Raw genomic sequence first — 21855 nt, 5'->3', positions numbered from 1 at the left:
CTCAGCCAGTGAGCGGCCGCCGGTCTGTATGTGGGATCCGAACCCTCGGCGGGAGCACCGCCGCGCTCCCAAGCGGCGCACTGTAGCAGTGCGCCACCAGGCCGGCCCTTATTTTTTTATTTTTTTAATAATTTATTTTATTTATTGAATCAAAATCGATTATACATATTTTTTGGGTTGAACATTGAGATGTGTTGATTAAATCAGTATTACTAGCATACATATTGTTACAAATCATAATTATTCTTTATGCCCCTTGTCCAACCTCTCCCCTTCCCCCATTCCCTCCCCCTCCACCCTCTAATTGCCTAGATTTCTTCTTTCCTTCTGAAAGAATAATGGTTACTCTTTTAACTTGTTACCTAGATGATCTGTCCAGTGCTGAGAGATGTGATCAGGTCCCCCAATGGCTTTGTCTTTATACTTCGTCTCCCTAGTGTCAATTAAAGTTGCTTGAATTTTTAAGATTAATGGAACAGTCTGCAGCCTTGAATTAGAGTAAGTATTAACTTCCTACACCTGTGCTGTAATAATATCATGCTTCGACAGAACTGAATAGCATAATTACTTTTTTATTTTTTAGTTTTTGTTCCTTCTTAGACTGCTTTAGGAACATCATATAAGTGGAATCATAATATATGTCTTTTGTGACTGGCTTGTTTCACTTAGCATAATATCCTTAAGGTTTATCCATGTTGCAACATGTTAGAATTTCCTTCCTTTTTAAGGCTGAATAGTATTCCATTGTATGTATATACCACATTTTGCTTATAAAATGTGTCTGTCCATTGATAGACACTTGGATTGCTTCCACATTTTAGCTATTGTGAATAATGCTGCCATGGGAGTACAAATATCTTTTCAAGATCCTGCTTTCAATTCTTTTGAGAATATACCCAGAAGTGGAATTGCTAGATCATATGGTAATTATATTTAGTTTTTTGAGGAACTCCTATACTGTTTTCTACAGCAGCTGTACCAGTTTATAGTCCCACCAGCAGTGCACAAGAGTTCTAATTTCTTCCCATCTTTGTTAACACTTGTTATTTTCTGTTTTTTGATAGCAATTCTAGTGGGTGTGAGATGGTATGTCATTGTAGTTTTGATTTCCATTTCCCTAATGAATCTTTCCATTATGCTTATTGGTTATTTGTATATCTTCTTTAGAAGGGAAATGTCTTTCTGAGTCTTTTGTTCAGTTTATAATTGGGTTGTTAGTTTTGTTGTTTGAGTTTTAGGAGTTCTATTTATTCTGTATATTAATCCCTTATCAGATAAATGAGTTGGAAATATTTTCTCCCTTCTGTGGGTTGCCTTTTTATTCTGTTAATAGTGTCTTTTGATGCACAAAATTTAAAATTTTCATGGCATCCAATTTGTCTGTTTTTGCTCACTTGTGCCTTTGGTGTCAATATTCAAGAAATCATTGCCAAATCCAATGTTGTAAGCTTTTGCCCTATATTTTTCTTCGAAGAGTTTTATAGTTTTAGTTCTTATAGTTACTTAGGTCATGGATCCATTTCAAGTTAATATTTTCATATCATCTTGGGTAAGGGTTTGTATTAGTCAGGGTTCTCCAGTGAGAGAACCAATAGTATATGTACATAAATATATGAAAGGGGACTTATTAGGATTAGGGGAATTGGCTCCCACCAATTATGATTATGAAGTCCCATGATAGGTCATCTGCAAACTGGATGCGCGTAGCATGGCTCAGTCCAAGTCCAGAAGCCTCAGAACCAAGAAAGCTGATGGTGTGATTCTCAGTCCAAGGACAAAGGCCCGAGAGCTAGGGTTGCTGCTGGTGTTAAGTCCTGGAAACCAAAGCTGAAGAATGTCAAATTCTGATGTTCATGGACTAGAGGGAAAAGTTTATCCCAGCTCCAGTGGATAGAGCAAGAGATTTGCCTTTCTCTCTCTTTTTGTTCTCTCTGGGCCCCCAGCGGATAGGATGATGCCCACCCACATTAAGGGCAGATCTTTCCCGTCCAGTCCACTCAGGCTCACACGTTAATCTCTTCTGGAAGCACCCACCCAGACACACCCCAAAATAATACTATACCAGGTTTATAGGTATCCCTTGATCTAGTCAAGTTGACACCTAAAATTAACCATCACCGGGTCTGACTTGATTCTTTAGAATGTGGATATCAAGTTTTCTCAGCATTGTTGGGGATTTTTTTGCTTTTTTTTTTTTTTTTTAAAAAAATGTTTCCCCCCAGTGCTATAATTGTTGAAAAGAACATAATTATCTTTTATGTCATTTGTTTTTTTTAAAAAAAGATGACCGGTAAGGGGATCTTAACCCTTGACTTGGTGTTGTCAGCACCACGCTCACCCAGTGAGCTAACCAGCCATCCCTATATAGGATCCGAACCCGTGGCCTTGGTGTTATCAGCACCACACTCTCCTGAGTGAGCCACGGGCCGGCCCTTATGTCATTTTTTTTTCCTGTTCATCAACCAACAATTGTTATCAATCCACTACTCTTGCATGCAGTATCCTAGGCATGGTGACAGATGATGAAAACAGGACCAACATATTGGAACAAAAGTGTTGGGAAAGATTTGTTTACCTAGAGGTTTTTAGGAGTTTTAGGAAATAGAGACAGTATGAACACAAAATGACCATGACTTACAGGAGACCCTCCTAATAAGGATATATAACTAACTGTTCATGAGAATGGATGTGGGAGAGTGTGAGAGGACCATGAAGACCAGTCTGAGGAGCAAAAGAGAACAGAGTGGGGATTCTTGATGAGATGGATGCTTGGCAGCAGAGTGCAGAATAGATTGAATCCCCGAGAGTGTCCAGTTAGGAGAGAAAAGACACTAATTTAAGCAGTGGCCCTGGGAATAGAGAGGGGATTGAGGATGCATATGAGGAGGTAGAAGGGACAAGGTTTTCCGTCTTATTGGTTATGGAAGGTGAGAGAAGATAATTGAAGTCCAGCCAAGCTTTGGGGATGTGCCACTTTTTTGATCACCGTGATTTGGTGTTGCTGCCCTAGGTGCCAGGGTATGTTAGAGAAAGACAAAGCCTTTGTTACCCCAAAGATGGGCACCACTGAAGCAAATAAATAGTTCCAAGTAATAAGTGCAATGAAGAAAATGTCATTGGATAGTCTGATAGGGAACGTGGAGAACAGCTTTAGTTAAGGAAGATCCCTCTGAGGAAGTGACATTTGAGCTGACATCCCAGTGGTTAGGGGTCAGCCATGAACAATTTGAAGAAAGCCAATTCTAGGCAGAAGAAATAGCCTGAGCTAAAGCACTAAAATAGGAGGTTTTTTTGGCATACTTGAGAAGTAGATAGAAGGTCAGCATGGCTAATACATAGTGAGGGCAGGACAGATAGGATATGAAATGGGAGAGAGAGGCTTGGGATAAGTCAGCAGTTCTCAAACACTTGGTTTTAGGATCCCAGTGCTCTCTTAAAAATTATTTTAAGGATCCCAAAGAACATTTCTTATGGAATATACATGTATATTTTCCCCCATTTGAAATTAAAACAAATTTTAAAAATATTAATTCCTGGGCTGGCCAGTTAGCTCAGTTAGTTAGAGCTTGGTATTACAACACCATGGTCAAGGGTTCAAATTCCCGAACCAACCAGCTACCAAAATAAATATTTCTTTAAAATAACCATAACAAACCAATTATATGTAACATAATGACTGGCTTAATAGAAGATAGCTGGATTCTCATATCTGCTTTTGTATTCAGTCTCTCGTGATATCATTCAACATGTAGTCTCTAGAAAAAGCCACTGTATGCTTGTGAAAAAGAGTGATGAAGCCAAATAAACTCTTATTATTACGATTATGAAAATTGTTTTGACCTCCCCCTTCCCCCTATCCACCACTCCACACACACATCCCAACAGGTCTCCAGAACCCCTCAGTGATCCCCAGGCCATATTTTGAGGCCATGCTTTGAGATCATGGCATTTAAGCCAAGGTAAAGAGTTTGTGTTTTATTGTAAGAGCAATACGAAGACATTAGACAAGTTTAATAGGTCTGTGACGAGATCTGTTTTAGGTTTTTGAATCAGTACTTTGGATGCTACGTGAAGAATGGTTTGGAGGGGTCAAAGGCAGAAGCAGAAAGAATAGTTAGGAGGCAGCTTACAGTAGCCCAGGTGAGAGATGACAATAGCTAAAGTATAGCAGTAGAGATGGGAGAAATGATATCTTGTGGTATGTTTTACAGCTGGACTGTTAGGATTTACTGATGTATTTGTTCTAGAAGGTTCTGTGTTCCGGAGACATTGTAGCACAGATCCATCAATGACTGGCACCAGAGAGACTTGGGTTTGAATTTTAGGAAAGCCATTAGCTAGCTGTGTGAGAAATGGATAGCATCTCTCCCTGTCTTCAGAAAAAAATGTGTGGATTATATTTGACCAAGAAGACTAGAGTTAGCTCATTTCCTGACAGCCTCAGATTCTCTGGGTTCTCTGCTTTGGCTACATGTGTTTGGCCAGGAAGGTAATGCTACACAATATTAAGATGTTGAGATTAAATACATTTAGGTTGTGGTATGAGTAACCTCCATTATATGGCAAGATGCTAATCAAATGTAATTTAAATTATTTCTGTTCTTATGAGAAATATTAACTTGGTGGAGACTTGAAACAGACGGTGTGCAGTTGGAGTGAATAACTATATTATTCTAAATAAACATTTGCTGGAGCTGGGAAGCAACAATCCATATTTCATTTATCCCTATTTACATTATCAGGTCAGCTGTGTTGCTGCTGCTTTTAACTTGCATTAGGGTTATTAAGAGGTTTTGATGTTGTCAGGGAATTACAACATATCTTTAAATATTAAAATCACTAGCATTGGAAGAGATCCTTTAGTTACTCTCAATATAGTGTTAATGCATTCGTGGTGAATAGCTGTCTAATAATACCTTACACTTGAGTAGTCTAATAGAGCTCTTTCTTATCTTACTTTATTTGCCTTTCAAAACCTCCATACCCTCCATTCTACAGATGAAGAAACAAAGGCTCTGAAGTACTTGTCCAGTCTTCCACAGTAGCTGATAAATTGACAGAAGAAATAGGATTCGAAATCACGTTTTCCAGTCTCATGCCTAGTCTTCTTTCTTCCACAATAGCCTGCCTTTGACTATTCAAGAGCATAAATCTCCAGCTGGTCTAGAATTTGGTTCATTTGCCAAACTGCCCTTTTCATTTTATCTTTTCCTGCAAACAAGCTTTTCATATTCACTGTATATTCTATCTTATCTATGAGATGGTCTTAAATTGAGGGAGGAAGGAAAATTTTTATATTAACTCTTTTATCGGACCTAAGGTACTATGTCCATTGTACTTGTCCCACTTAAATTCTGAAATGAGATTTGTGTGGTGTCTTTTAAGTGTTTTTGTATCCCTTGTTACAAATAATACATTTGCTCTTACCTTCTTTGCAACTATATTCTTGCTGATGCTTCGGCAAAAGCAAGTTTTAAAATAAGTGGGTTTAAAAAGGCATTTTTAAAATCATGGATCTAATCGTTATAGTAACCTAAACAGCTAACATATATATTTCATCTGGAAATTCTTAGTGTGTACAGCCCTACAGATTACACTCGCTATTTGGTTTTTGTGTTTTTCCTCCATTTCCCTGGCTGCTCTTTTTCAATCTCCTTTTTTAGTTTCTTGTCTTCTGTGATCTCTAAAAGTTGTAATACCTGGAGATCAGTCCTTGCACCTCTATCCTATACTCGCTCCCTCCAAGGTCTCTGGTCTCTAGCTTTAAGTAGGATCTATATTACATTAATTGACAATATTTAATCATAGACTTGGACTTTCCCACTCCATGCTTTGGCCTCAGACTTATATCCAGCTGCCTATGCAACCTATCTATTTGAATGTCTAGGAGGCATTTCAAAGTTAGTCCTGATCTCTAACTGCCCTTTCCCCATCCTCCTTTCCCGTTTCCCCCATTTCAGTAGATGGCAACTTCATTCTTCTAGTTGCTCAGTTTAAAAACTTCAAAATTGTTCCTTCTGTCTTTCATTTACTGCTCTATCCTCAGTAGTAGGAGACCTAGTAGTTAAATATTTTTGAATGAATGAATGAGAAAAATACTAAGATTTGATTCAGGAAAAAGTTGTTAGGCCTCCTTATCTAACTACTTTTTTTTCTTTCCCCACTCCTACCATGATGGGCTGAGTCATGTCCCACCCTCTCAAATTCGTATGTTGAAGTCCTAACCCCCAGTACCTCAGAATGTGACCCTACTTGGAGATAGGGTCTTTAAAGAGGTAATTACATTAAAATAAGGTCATTAGGGTGTGTCCTAAGCCATTATGACTGAGGTCCTTATAAGAAGAGGAAATTTGGACATATTCCAGTCTAGGAAACTATCATCTTTCTCACCATGTTTCTTTTCTTGTCCTCCTTTCCTGTCTTATTTATATCTTCCTTGTGAATGGGATTGTCCTAAGAAGGCATTGATTTAGATTGCAGATGGCTTTAGGTAGTTGATCCTAGCTTCCTGAATTAGGAGCTGGAAACGTCAGCAAAGACTTGTAAAGCAGAATTTTCTGTGGAGCGTTATGGACAAATGGCAGAACTTGGAAAATTAGAGTTAGGGGCTTGTAAACCTATTGTAATCTTTGGCTTTATGACTAATCCGAAGAAAAGGGTTACTAGCTTGAAGAAGATGATCTGAATAAATTATTAAAGTTCATGAAAGACAGTTTAGTGTTTAACAGTTACTAGCTGTTCTTCAATATTGAATATGAAGTAAAAGTCAGTACAATAAAAATTGACAGAATTTAATTTAGCTGTATTTTGAAGTATCATATTTCCACTCAACCTCTCATAGCCCGACTTTCTTCATTTTTATACTAGTAATTTCCAGTTCTAGATCAGACTATTCTTTTCAACTCCAAACTTCTGAATTTAAATGTCAACTGGGAACCTCCACACAAGGTTCTTAGAGGCCCCCAAAAAGCATTGTGTCCTATACTGAACTCATTACCTCTCCCCTCCAACATCTAGTGTCATCTAGCTTGTTAATAATTCCAGGTGTTACCCAGACTCATTCTTTTCCTATATTCCACATCTAATCAATTGACAAATCCTCCGCATTCTAATTCTGAATATCTTTAAAATCCACTCTCCTTTTTCCATTCCTATTGCCACCCTATCTCAGGTTACCATTATCTCTAACTGTAACAACCTCCTCAGTAGGCTGAGTTATATTACCACTTTTCCTATTGCAGCCAGTGATCTTTCTTTTCTTATGAGATATTTTAAACTTACAAAACAAGACAGAAGCACAGTATAACAAACCCTCATACCCCCTCTTCAGTTTATCAAATCTTAATGTTTTGTTCTGGTTTTTGTTTCAGGTCTTTTTAAATGAAAGTATCTGTGCCTGATTCCATCCCTTTCCTTCTCTTTGCAGAAGTAGTCATTATCCTGAATTTGAAGTTTATTATTCTCTTGAATGTTTTTATATTTTGCTACATATACATGTCTCCCTTAACATATATAATTGTTCTTTATGTTTTCAGACTTTATAAAAATATTCCATGATCCATATTTTTTCAGCAACCTGTTCTTTTTACCCAATATCACTACACTGTTTTGGAATATTTCTTTTTGATACATGTATGTCTACTTCACTTGTTTTATCAGTTTTGTCTATTTCATTTATGAATATACCACAATTAAGTTGTCCCTTCTCTTGTTGCTGGACATTTAACATGTTACTCTTCTACATAAATTTTATTTTCTTCTCAGGTTATACTAGAAATCTTGTGCATGTAATAAGAATTGCATTTAATTTTTATATTAAAATGAAGAGAGGTAAAATATTTGTGATAGAGAGTCTTTCCATTCAGGAACACAATAGATCTTTCCATTTATTTTGGTCTCCTTTTATGTCTTTAATCTACTTATTTTGTTCTTCATACATTCATGTTCTTCATAAATGTCTTATATATCTTGTGTTAGATGTATTCCTTGATGGTGTATAATTTTTGTTGTATATTTGAATGTTTTTGTCTTTTGTTTTTGGCGGCTGACCGGGATGTGGAATCAAACCCTTGACCTTGGTGTTATAAGGTGGTACTCTAACTAACAGAGCTAACCGGCCAGCCCAATGTTTTTGAAATTTCTATATTTGTTTTCTGTTATATAGGAATGAAATTAATTTTTAAGACATTGGGCTTCTTTCTAGCAACCTTGCTGAAGCTGCATATTAATCCTTATAACTAGGTAGTAGATTCTCTTGAGTTTTCTATGTAGAAAATCATCTAGTCTACACAAAATGACAGGTTTTTTTTTTTTGTTTGTTTTGTTTTTGTCTTTTTACGTGTCCGGCAACAGATCGCAACCCTCAGTGTCGCCCCTGTACCGGACCAGGACCAGCAACGGGATCGCAACCCTCGGTGTTGCTCCCGCGCCTCGCTCAGCCAGTGAGCAGGAACCGGTCTGTATGTGGGATCCGAACCCTCGGCGGGAGCGCCGCCGCGCTTCCCAAGCGGCGCACTACAGCAGTGCGCCACCGGGCCGGCCCAAAATGACAGTTTTATTTTTTCCTTTCTAATCCTTATTTCTTCTTACTGTCCTGCTACCATGGCTTGACTCTTGAGTGAATGTTGAATAGAAACATTGGTACTAGATATATTTATCTTCTTTCTGAGTTGAAAGGAATGCTTGTAATATTTCACCAATAAGTGTGACATGTTATGTATTGGTTTTTGGAAGAGACCCTTTATGAGGTTAAGGAATTGATCTATTTATAGTTTTGTTTATAGTCATGAGTGGAAATGGGTTTTATCAAATGCTTTTTCTGTAATTACTGAGATTATCCTAAGATTTTCTATTTTTAATCTGTTAAAATGGTGAATTATAGTAGATTTTCTAATATTAAATTATCCTTGAATTCTTGGATATACTCAACTTGATCGTGATTTTCTAAAGAATACATTGGTGGATTTGATTTACTAATTTTTTTCTCAGCTTCATTGTGGTATAATTTATATGCAATAAAATTGACCCATTTTATATATATAATTTGAGTTTTTGCTATTGTATACAGTTGTGTATTACCATTACAATCAAGATATAGAACATCTCCATGGCCATAAAAAAGATTTATCATCGGGCCGGCCCGGTGGCGCACTGCGAGGTGTGGGTGCAGCGCCGAGGGTTGCGATTCCGTTGCCGGTCCCGGTCTGGTATGGGCGCGACACTGAGGGTTGCGATCCGTTGCTGGACACGAAAAAAGACAAAAAGGGGAAAAAAAAAAAAGATTTATCATGCCCTCCAATGTGCCCCTTTATATTCATTTTCTTCTGTCAGTCTCAGGCAACCACTGATCTGCTTTCTGTAACTAGTTTTATCTTGTCTAAAGTTTTATATAAAGGGGTAATACGGTATATAGTTTTTTGGTGTCTGGCATCTTTCACTTACCCAAATGCTTTTGACATTTAACCATGTTGTTGGGTATATGTGTCAATAGTCTGTTCCTTTGTTGATGTGTTATATAATCTGTGATACTTTGACTAGTATATTGAGCATTTTTTATTTGCTTACCAGCCGTTTGTATATCTTCTTTTGAGAATTGTCTCTTTAAATCTTTTTTTGCTCATTCTGAAAATCAGGTTGTTATTAATGAGTTGTAAGAGATATTTATATATTTTGGGTATCTTTATGTCTGGGGTCACATGGTGCCGGTAGAAGACAGAGAAAAGACAGGTGACTAGGCAGGAAATTAGTATATTCATGAGCCAAGTGATCCTTCACAAGTATGCTAGAAATCTTTGAGATTCTTCCAAAAATCAGACAAGATCTAAGAGATGTACCACAGGCTTTGGAGGCTCCCAGGAGTTTTGTGCTTGTATAGTTAAGATCACCAGTTATGATGTTCAGATTATATTTATGTGTGTGTATGTGTGTATATTTTTAAAAGCTGAGTCAAAAGGAATGCTTTTTTTCTCCAGATACTTAATTTTCTGCCCTTTTTATGAAGATAGAATATAATCTCTCATTGTATTCTTGCTTTTGTTCTTATATTTATTTTTTTGCTATAATCAGCATCTCCCTAATTTGGTTTAGTATTCTTCCTGACTTTTGCAAGTGTTACATGCTTTCCTCACCAAAAGTGAAGACAATTTTTGGTTATTATTAAAAAAAAAGAAAAAAAGGGCCGGCCCGGTGGTGCACTGCTCCAGTGCGCTGCTTGGGAGTGTGGCGGCGCTCCCGCCGAGGGTTCGGATCCCACATACAGACCAGTTCCCGCTCACTGGCTGAGCGAGGTGCGGGCGCGACACTGAGGGTTGCGATCCCGTTGCCGGTCCCGGTCCAGTACGGGCGCGACACTGAGGGTTGCGATCCCGTTGCCGGTCCCGGTCCAGTACGGGCGCGACACTGAGGGTTGCGATCCCGTTGCCGGTCCCGGTCCAGTACGGGCGCGACACTGAGGGTTGCGATCCCGTTGCCGGTCCCGGTCCAGTACGGGCGCGACACTGAGGGTTGCGATCCCGTTGCCGGTCCCGGTCCAGTACGGGCGCGACACTGAGGGTTGCGATCCATTGCCGGACACGAAAAAAAGACAAAAAGGAAAAAAAAAAAACGACCAATATACAGCTTTTTAAATTAAAAACTGAATAAGCCTACAACTCTCTCTCTCCACTCAAGATAAGTACTGCTACCAATTTGTCGTTTATCTTTTCTGTGTGTATTTATTGTTATTCTGCATTTCTGGAGTTCTTTTACATAATTGGGATCCTACTTTAGTTTGCTAAACTGGAATGGATAAAAATAGGACTAACCAAGGGCGGAGCCCGTGGCGCACTCGGGAGAGTGCAGCGCTGGGAAGCGCAGCAGCGCTCCCGCCACGGGTTCGGATCCTATATAGGGATGACTGGTGCGCTCACAGCGCTCACTGGCTTAGCGCGGTGCGGCTGGTCTCAAAAAGGACAAAAAAAAAATAGGACTAACCAAGAATTGATTGGGACTCTGTAGGAGAGGTGAAGGACATAATGGAAGTCATAGATGTCACCTTTTCTATGTGGATTTAAGTACAGGTTTTTTCAGAGTGCATTCTACCTCCTTACCTGAGGCTGCTCAAGTTGAATGAGCCCCTGTTCTTCTATCAAGAGATGGATATCTGTGAATCTTAACAAATCAGGCCAAAGGAGATGCTCAGATAAAATAATTTCATTGGAAACACCCAGTGTTGTTGGTGTCATAGCTGTGGTTCAGGTAGAGTTTTTTTGTCTTAGCCCTTTCAATAACTATCAGTAATCTTAAGCTGATGACTCAGCTCTTCATGCCTTATCTTTGCAGTGCCTTAGCTCTGACTTCATATTGTTAGTAGTCTGTTTTTAAATACTTTTTTGTATGTTATTTTCCTTGGAGGTCAATAGATAAAGATCTCTTTATATTCACTATTAAGAAAGTAAAAATGTTAACACAGATCGACCACCTCAGTAGGTGCTGTAAAATGGATTTTATAGGCATAGAAAGAAACTAAGAAATAGACATTTGAATTTTTCCAGCTTTTTAATTAGCCATAGCAGGAGTCAGTAAACTATGGCCCACTATCTGTTTTTGTAAATAAAGTTTTATTGGAACACAGCCAAGCCCATTTGTTTGTATAATGTCGACAGTGTGCTACAACAGCAGAGTTGAATAATTGTGACAGAAACCATATGGCCTACAATGCCAAAAATGTTTACTATCTTGTCCTTTGCAGGAAAATTTTGCTTATCCCTAAGCTATAGGAATGTATTAGATAAATTAATTTTCAGTGTATTTATAAATATGGAATGAAAGAATTTTTTCAACCACTAGTGTTAGTATATGTGAAAGCATTAATTTTATTTGAGCTCTGTCTTCAAGGTCTCTTACAAGTATTTTCTGGTAATTTCTTTACTTGAGTCTCTTTGTCTCCATTTTTGTTGAATAATAAATTTTGTCATTGTAAACAGTTATTCTTGACTGTCTCTGCATATGAAGCCTGCACATTATTAGAAAGTTGGATGTGTTTTCAGGTTTGTGGCAGAGCTACAAAGATGGTAAATGCTCATCCTTAAGTATGTGCTATGCCCATAATCAGTTTAGCCAATTTTATAAGGCTGAAAGTACAACAGTAATTTTGAAGTTCTTTCCTATGTCTTTAACAGATTAGAATTGTCAATTTTGGAAATGCTTGTTATCTGAAATTACACATTTAGAACATTTACCTGTCCTTGATAGTGGTTACAGAGAGACTGTGGTCTAGGAAACCTTTTTCCTGATTTTTCCCTTGGCTCTGATCCCAACATGGGGGGCAGTATTCAAACTATATCCTTATGTGCTGCCTGGAAAGCCCATGTAGCCTTCCCAGCAAACTACTTAACAGTCTGTTACGACTTCCCTGGCCTTCATACGCAGTAATGTTTCTACTTCTTTATCTTCCCAGTACTTTGTACACATTTGAATATATATCTTTCCCATAAGTGAGATCCCTGTCATCTTTATCTCTGAACTTTCCCAAGACCTGGCAACTACAGGGCAGTCAGTAGAATTGGATCTGGAGAAACTCAAAATTAGGTCTGAATGATTGGAAAGAATCCAGTTATTCATCAATACAGAATTGCTTAAATAAACTATGGTTACATCTTCAAAATGGAATATCATGCAACTGTTTTTTTTTTTTTTTTTTTTTCCTTTTTGTCTTTTTTCGTGTCCGGCAACGGATCGCAACCCTCAGTGTCGCGCCCGCACCGAACCGGACCGGCAATGGGATTGCAACCCTCGGTGTTGCGTCCGCATCTCGCTCAGCCAGTGAGCGGGAGCCAGTCTGTATGTGGGATCCGAACCCTCGGTGGGAGTGCCGCTGCGCTCCCAAGCGGCGCACTGTAGCAGTGCGCCACCGGGCCGGCCCAATCATGCAACTGTTTTAAAAATTGAGGAATTAATTTTGTTCTGGCCAGCCACCAAAAAAAAAAAAAAAAAAAAAAAAAATTGAGGAATTAAGAATTCCAGGACATATTATGAAACTATAAAACAAAACAAAAAACCAAGGAGGAGTATAGTTTGTATGTGGTATAGATCAGTTGTCTATCTCTGCATAACAAATCATGCCAAAATTCAGTGGCCTAAAATGGTAATCCCCGCTTCACCCCCTTTTTATATTAGTCTATGAGTTAGTTAAGATAGTTCTGCTCTTGGTTGTGCTCATTCACTCATATGTCTGCAGTCAGGTAGCTGCAGGTCAGATAAGTGGCTCTTGAGTTAGGATGGGCTCTCACATGTTTGGGAATCAACTGGACTACGATGGCCTCAGCTCATACAACTCATCTCTCCTCCATGTGCTCTCGTTCTCCAGCAGACTAGTCTGGATTTATTTTCATAGCAGAGTCACGGTTCCAAGAGAGGCTTAGAACTGGCTCATTGTTACTTCCATCACATCACATCGGCCAAAGCAAGTCAGAGGGCCTGGTCAGGTTCAGTGGGTGGAGAAATAGACCCCACTTCCTGATGCATTGCAGAAGGCATGGCTACAGACAGGCCATTATTTGGAGCACTCAGTTTAATATAATTATGCCACCCTTTTGTAATCATGGGTGGGATAATGTACATTTGTGTTTACTCATTTGTACATAGAGAAAGAATGGAAGGATAGACAAGAAACCAGTTTACCTATGTGGTGGGATATGTAGGGACAGGAGCAAGAAGTATATCTTTTTATATTGTATTGATTTTTGAACCATGTAAATGTGTCCTTATACCTGTAAAAGAAAAAATTCTCTACCTTTTTCCTCTGCTCCCGAAGATAATTCTCTTTAAACCCTCCTATTTGTTTCTTAGGAGTCTGATTTGTTTAGAAGCCATTTGAGGCACTTTTTCTTTTCTTTTCTTTTTTTCTTGGTAGCTGGTGGGCTTGGGGATCCGAACCCATGACCTTGGTGTTATAAGGCTGTGTTCTAACCAACTGAGCTGATAGGGCAGCCCTGATTTGTTTAGAGAAACAGATTTAATGGCTTTCTTGGCCAACCTGATTGGAATGATCAGTAGTATTCCTGTCATTTTACATCTGAAAGATGTAAATTCCCATTTTTTTCAGTGATGATAAATGGGATCACTTAAGCATATCTATTTCTACACAAAACTCAATGCAGATAAATATCTCCAAGGCTGAGTAAAATAATTACTTCTAATAGATTTTAAATCTTATTCAAATAAACATGTAAGAGTGTGTCTGCCTGCTGTGTATCAGCCATCATTATATCCATTATGGTAACCCTTCACAGTAACCCTGTGTTGGAAGTATTATCTCCAAGGACAGATGGGGAAAACCATTGCCACACAACTAGCAAGTGATAGAACGTCCTTCACATCAAGCTCACCTTTTGCCTAAACATGCTTCCTCTCTGAGACCTGGGAGTTTCCCTTCTTTCTAGTTGTTTGGGAGTAGTCTTTCCCTGAGGTAATTGCATTATTTTATCTCATATTTACACTTATGCTCTGTACTATTCTTTGCCAGCTTCAAAACAATAATAAAATACAAAAAAAAACTTCAAAGGAAAAGCAGTTTATGAAAATTGTAATGATTTCTTCTAATGGTTTGTGAGTGCCCTCGTTTGTGGGCAGTTTATCATAAAGGATTCTTCTCAAGTAGCACTTTTCTTAGATGTTTATCAATAATCCTGTAGTCCCCTCTTATCCACGGGGGATATGTTCTAAAACCCTCAGTGTATGCCTGAAACTGAGGGTTGTAACAAACCCAATATACAGGCCTTTTCCATCCTAAACACTTACCACGTGCCACGGCTGTAACTGCTGTTTGAGGTGAGACAGCAAAACTAGCATGAATTGTTTTTTCCTTCTTCACAATTTCATGGATAGATTTGTTCATACTGTAGATCATGGCAACTATAGCATATGATTTTTTTTTCTTATTGTTGAGAATTTTCATGTTTTCACTTTTTATGGTAAGCATTTTACAGCTTCTCTTTGGCATATCCAAATTGCTAGTGTCACTTAGTACCCGAGACAGGTACTAAGTGACTGACAGGGAGATTGGACAGTATAGATACACTGTTCAAAGGGATGATAGAAGTCCTGCAGGAGATGGAGCTGGATGATGTGATTTTTATCACACTACTCAGAACGGCAAATTTAAATTTAAATTTAAATTTAAGAATTTAAAACTTATGAATTGTTTATTTCTGGAATTTTCCATTAATATTTTTGGACTGCAGTATACCAAGGGCAACTGAAACTGCAAAAAGTGAAATTGTTGATAAGAGGGGACTAATTTATGTTTAATATTCTCTTAGAGCTACAGAATATTTCTACTTTTTAGTTTCGTGTTTGAATTTTCAAATTCCTGTGTGGTGAAAAATATCACTGCTATCACAGGACTGTTTATTCTTTATTTTCTCTTTCATCTGTTTTCTATTTTCATGATATCGTTAGCATATTGCACAATGAAGTAAAATTATTATTCAGACATACTTTTCCACATTGACTTATCAACTTGTTTGGTTTAATGTAGTTAGGTGTTGAAGCATTTAATGACTTTGGAAATGCATGTGGCCATATCTGGGAGAGAGATATATATGTATATTAATCACACATATACTTATATTAAAAATTAAAAAACCAAAGAGAAAACTCAAAGGATAACTAAATTGTGAGTTACTTTGAATCTTAGAATGTGAGTTTAAAATTGAGTTTATGACAAAACTAGAGGTTATTTTGATTTTTGGGTACCAAATACTTTATGGTTGCTTGATAGCCCAAACAATGGTGTTTATGGGTTCAAGTCACACTTGAGAGAAAGGAATTTCTTCTCCTGAACTTTGTCTAAGATTCTCTGTGATTGAAAAGAGCTCAAGGTATGATTGGTTCTTTCAAGGAATCCAGCTGAAATACATCAAAAACACAAAACACAAAAACATCAGTTTCATAAAAATTCAGAGAGAAAGTCACCATAACAGCGATAACATAACAGCATGTCATAGCTATCTTTCTACAGGGAATTACTCTAATCCAACTCTGACCCCAAGCAGAGGGTTAAAATGCCAGCTTTGGAACATGCCACATACCCATCAGCTGAGCAGCTGCTGAATTTGTCATGCTACAAACCACCTGGGTAGATCTCTCACACCATGAAGTGCATTTATGCCACACAGCCTCCAACAAAAATACCGCCTTACACTGTACTTGGTGCTTTTACAAATGTTAATTCGTGGAATTGTTGATAGTATACCCATTTAACATAGGAAGCAGACATTAATAATAACTTGGGCACAGTCACTTGCCTAGTTCAGTGGTAAACCCAGAACTTGACTTTAGAATTCCTGTATTCTAATCATCATTAGTTTATTAAGTACCTTCTTTATGCCTAGCACTAGTCTAGGCATAATTGCTAATCCTTACATCTTTCTTGCCAGGTATGTCTAATTATCACTTACTTTACATATATTGAAAATGAGGTGCAGAAAGGTGAGATGATTCATGTAGGTCGTAATAGAGTAAGGATTCACACCAAATCCCTTGGTCTCCATACCTGTGCTTTTTCTGCTATATTGCTTGAAACATGAAGAATAACACTAGTGTTGCAGGTTTGGGGTAGTTAAATGAACAAGAGATAGGTAGTATTAATCTGTAAACAATACTCTAGCAGCTGGGTTTTACTCACTATCTAAGCTTTCAGTTGGTAAGAGCATACAGTTCAGTGTTCTGCAGTTGGGCTGCTCCTATTTTTTTATTCTGCCAAGTGCTGAATGTTAAAACACATCTCACTGCTAAGCCTTCCTCAGGCCTTTGGCACCCTTGCTATAAAGGCAGGTGGTCTGAAGAAAGGCTCCCTCTAGGTTGTTGCACACTGTACACAACACATTGCAGTGCGAGACAACCGTCAGTTCCTTCCTTCCCTTCTCCCCCATCCCTTCTAGAAAGCTGGGCCCCAGATGGAAGAGCTGGAAACGTGTCAACTGTTCTCTGAAGGGCACTGAGAAAATACTGTCAGGGAGAAAAGGACAAGCACACCAGCTCATTAGTTTACTAATCAGACAGGACGAACATCAACTTCACAAAGAAAATGTCCTGAACAGAGAGAAGGGAAGGGCTGAAAGGGTGTCATTGCCCACATGCTTTCCAGAGAGCTGCACATTTTTGTTAGAAGATTTGTAACTTGGGGGCATTGCTTCCTTAATTAACTTAATCTTTATTCATTATATCCCTTTCCAAAATATGACCACAGCAAACTGAAGCATAGAAATAATATTTGAGGATATTTTTCTCATTAGAATGTGCAAAGATGTGCCTTGTTGCCAGTACCATGAACAGTCTTATGTGTACTATTCTTTATAGCTGTGATCTCACAGAAAGGAAACTTTGTCTCAACATTCTCACTTGAACTTTTGCTGCCCATTTCTTGCACTTTAAATTGAATTCAGCAGTTATTGGAGAATGGCTGCATGGTACTTAAGTGAAAAGCTTGGAGTTACTTAGAGGAACATAGCTCAATTTGAAGGTGATTTTGGTAGCCCTGGCCCTGTTATTAACATAGTATGTGACAAGTTCCCTTTGATGGGGAAAAATAACTTCTTAAAGATATTAGAATGTTACTTCTCAGTATCAAATCTTATTTAAGTTAGCTCAGACCTAATTCTAATTAAATTTATCTAATTTCTTTTTATGAAATTTTGTTGCCCTTTAGTGTTATCAAACAGCTGCTTATTATGAATTGTTCCCATGGGTGAAGTAGCCTGTGCTTGGTTTAGAATCAGCTCTATTTTTCATCTTTTTAAACAATATACAACATAAATAACATTTGTGTGCTGATGTCAGAGATACTGACTCCACTTCTCTTTTCCTAGTGTAGTTGATATATATATATACACACACATACATATAAATTTAAAAAAAAATTTTTTTCCAACTTGAAGATTTAATTAAGGGACTGGGGACTGATTGATTCTTTTTCTAAAAAAAATGAACAATTTATTCATTTCAGTGTAATATAAAACTACTTAATGGTAATATAAACAATTTACTCATTTAATAAAAATATGATAATGTACTTAATGATATTATGAATAATTTTCTGGAAAGATATAACAATTCTGAACCTGTATACACATCTAATGGCAATGCATATAAATGTAACCTGACAAACATACAAGGAGAAACTGAGATGATATTAACTCATTATTCAGAAACTGACAGGATCAAACAGACTAAAAATTAATAGGATAAAGAAATTTGAACCATACAATCGATAAACTTAATCCAATGGGCATACATTAAATCCTGCATGCAAAAGATATACATTCTCTGGGCAAAAAATATTTGGATAAATCTGAACAAATGCCAAGTAATTGACATAACAATGATTTCTTCCTCTCGTGACTCAAAATTAGAAATCAATAAAAAGATTAAAATCTGATTTTCTACAGTCTAAGAGAAATATTTAACTATGCTCAGTATTATGATTTCACAGATGACTTTATGACTTTCAAGGATTTTGTAATTTATTTCCCCATCACCAACCAAATTCATATTTTTTTAAAATTTTTATTGAATCCAAATTGATTATACATATTTTGGGGGTTCAACATTGAGATATGTTTATCAAATCAATTTTACTAGCATATATATTGTTACAAATCATAATTATTCTTTATGCCCCTTGTCCAATCTCTCCTCTTCCCCCATTCCCTCCCCCTCGCCCCTCTAATTACTCTAGATTTCTTCTCTCCTTCTGAAAGAATAATGGTTACTCTGTTGATTTGTTGCCTAGATGACCTGTCCAATGCTGAAAAGTGTGATCAGGTCCCCCAGTGTTATCGTAGAACAGGTGCTTCTTCTGTCACTCTGGAATGGGCTTTGTGGAGAGAGACATCCTCTTCTTTTCTTTATCTCTGCTGGTGACTCTCCTTGTATCATTGCAGTCCAGTGGCTGGTGGACCATCTGCCTGGTGGTTGTGGCATCTAGCTACCTTCGCAACAGCCATGGTTATTGTGGTGGCTGTGGTGGGTTACCCACAAGGAGGTAATGTTTTTGGCATGCTCCTTGGCGTTGGAGGTGTGCCTGGTTGTGGGTTCCCCTCTCCATGCCTGGGGTCACTGGGTGGGCCCCAAGGCGCTGGCATGGTGTGCCTGGTTGTGGGAGGGGAGTCCAATCCCCTTCTCTATGTATGCCTTGGGTCTACAGGTGGGCCCCAAGGCACTGGCACGGTGTGCCAGGTTGTGAGAGGGGGGTTTGGTCCCTGGCTCCATGCCTCACGTCCCCTGGTGGCCCCTGAGGCACTGGCGGTGTGTCTCAGCCGGAACTAATTTTTTGTCCTTTGCTTGCTTCTAAAGTGGGGGAATTTCCTGTTGGGACCAGAAGTTGAGCTCTGTGGTTTAGCTAAATTGCTGCTTTGCTGCTGCTTCCCTAGGGAAGGCTTTTTGTGCAACACAGGTTATAATGGTTGACTTCAAAGGTACTTCCAGCTCTCCAGAGACTCAGTGCACCTGGGTTATGTAGTAACTCTGATCTGGGCCTGAGTCTTTTCATCAAATTGCACCCTGTGCAATTCTATATTCCTGACCAGTCTCCTCTGAGTGGTCCTACACTGAGTGGGATGCAGATCAGCTGTCCTTGCTGTGCCCCAGCGTTCCCCTGGTGGGCCCATCTCCCCTACCACCCGTGCTGCAAACACTTCCCATGGGATTGGCTGTGCACCAGTCCCTTGCAGTGACTCACCAGCCTCTTAGTGGCTCCATTTTTTCAGTTGTTGTGGTTCCTCGCTCCTATGTGGGTCCATGGGAACCCTTTTAGTGGTCTTGCTGGCCTGAGGGCCACCAAGGCCCTCTTCTCCCCTGCCACCTCCAAGCAACTCCATCCAAAGGGCACAGTTGCGGCTTCTACCAGCTCTTGCTCCGTGGGCTCAGCAGCTCCAGCCTTAAAGCAGCTGCAGCACAAAATGGTCAGAGCAGATTTTTCTTTCTCTCATTGTGGCTTCTCCCGCCTTCATGCACTCCATAGGTCTCTCCTCCTCTTCCCCTGAGCTCTATCCACCCCAGCTTGGCTGTTGTTGCTTTTTTATATAGTTGTAAATTGGTTGATTTGTGGGAGAGAGTGACTCTGGGGACCGTCTATTCTGCCATCTTGACTGGAAGCCCTATATATTTATTTTATATATATACATATATATATTTCATATGTATCTATTTTCTTTCTATATATATTTTATATATATATATATATATATACATATATATATATATATATATATATACACACACATAAAATATGTAGATAGTTCCCATATTAGCTTTTTTCCCTTACTACTTTGATTCATTTATAGGGAGAACTCAAGAAAGAATGTATTTGATATAACCTAAATTTGTAACCTGGTTTCTTCCTTTCTCAACCACTACTGAGACTATTGACTTTAAGTTCATGTCAGCCCTTTCCATTATTCCCATGTTTTAGTTTCTCGAGTTGACATAACAAAGTACCACAAACTGGTGGCTTCAGATGATAGAAACATCATTTGTCACAGTTCAGGAGGCCAGAAGTTGAAAATCAAACTGCAGGGTTGAATCCTTTTTGGGTTCTCAGAGGAAGAATCTGTTCCATGACTCTCTTCCAGCTTTGGGTGGTTGACAACAATCCTTAGCATTCCTGGGTTGTAGATGCACCACTATAGTCTGTGCCTCTGTCATCACGGGGTGGTGTTTTCTCTGTGTGACTGTTTTCACATCAGCTTTCTTCTGTGTCTCTTCTCTGTAAAGATTCCACTCAGATTGGATTTAAATAGCCCACTCAGATAATCCAGGATGATCTCCTCCTCTCAAGATTTTTAACGTCTGTGCCAGCTAGTTGTCCCCCCCCCCAAAAAAAAATCCTAATTTAATTACATCTTCAAAGACTCTTTTCCCAAATATGATAACATTCACAGTTCCAGATGTTAGGAAAGAGACATATCTTTTGGGGGGCCACCATTCAGCCCATTATACTAAGCATCTTCTTAACTTCTCAGTTCTCTAGGAAAATATGCTGGTATTTCAAATTGTTGTTGCTATTTTTATTACCTTATTGAAAACTCTGACCTTCGTTTCTTTTATTCTCTGCAGTTGGTCCTGAGAAAAGGGTGCCAGCAATGCCTGGATCGCCTGTGGAAGTGAAGATACAGTCAAGATCCTCACCTCCCACCATGCCACCCCTCCCACCAATAAATCCTGGAGGACCGAGGCCAGTGTCCTTTACTCCTACAGCATGTGAGATCTCTTAATTACTTGGGTTTGTGGTTCAGAGTGACATTTGGATCTAAGTGACTGACTTCCACATATACTATTCAACATTTTCAAAATGCTATTGAGAGAGAGAGAGCTGGTTGTTTCATACTTTTTTAAATCGCTTATTCCCTCTAAGAATAGTACCTAGCATAGGTATTTAGAGATTTAGTGGTCTAAATACTTTGTTTTACTCTTTGGTAAATAAATATTTTTATTTCTTTGACTCTAACAATAATGAACTTAAATTATTATATTGATTTATAGGATTCAAAGTAGTTTTTTAAAACTTATAGAACTGGTTCTAAAAATATTCCAGGACTGTCATGGTAAGGCGCTTTACAAAAGAGAATATTACCAAATTGGTTCGTTAGTGCTGCCATAACAAAATACCATAGAGTGGGTGGTTTGCTCACATTTCTGGAGGCTAGAAGTAAAAGATCAAGGTGTTAGCAGGTTTGGTTTCTCCTGAATCCTTCCACAATGGACTTGTGGATGGCTGCCTTCTTGCTATGTCTTCACATGGCCTTTCCTCTGTGTGCACACATCCCTAGTGTCTCTTCCTCCACTTATAAGGACACTAATCATATTGAATTAGGG

The 21855-nt window shown here is 38.6% G+C and overlaps 1 protein-coding gene across 1 annotated transcript in view; it reads left to right on the top strand.

Annotated features, from left to right (window-relative positions):
* Window positions 1-21855, top strand: part of CBFA2T2 (core-binding factor, runt domain, alpha subunit 2; translocated to, 2) — a 90132-nt gene that overhangs the window by 15591 nt on the left and 52686 nt on the right. The window contains exon 2 of the mRNA XM_008568202.1: window positions 21097-21240. Within this exon, the coding sequence (XP_008566424.1) occupies window positions 21097-21240 (144 nt within the window). The remainder of the gene's footprint in view (window positions 1-21096; window positions 21241-21855) is intronic.

The sequence above is a fragment of the Galeopterus variegatus genome, unplaced genomic scaffold (assembly GCF_000696425.1).
Source record: "Galeopterus variegatus unplaced genomic scaffold, G_variegatus-3.0.2 Scaffold386, whole genome shotgun sequence".
Classification (NCBI taxonomy): Eukaryota; Metazoa; Chordata; class Mammalia; order Dermoptera; family Cynocephalidae; genus Galeopterus; species Galeopterus variegatus.
This window is presented reverse-complemented; position numbering and strand designations above follow the sequence as displayed.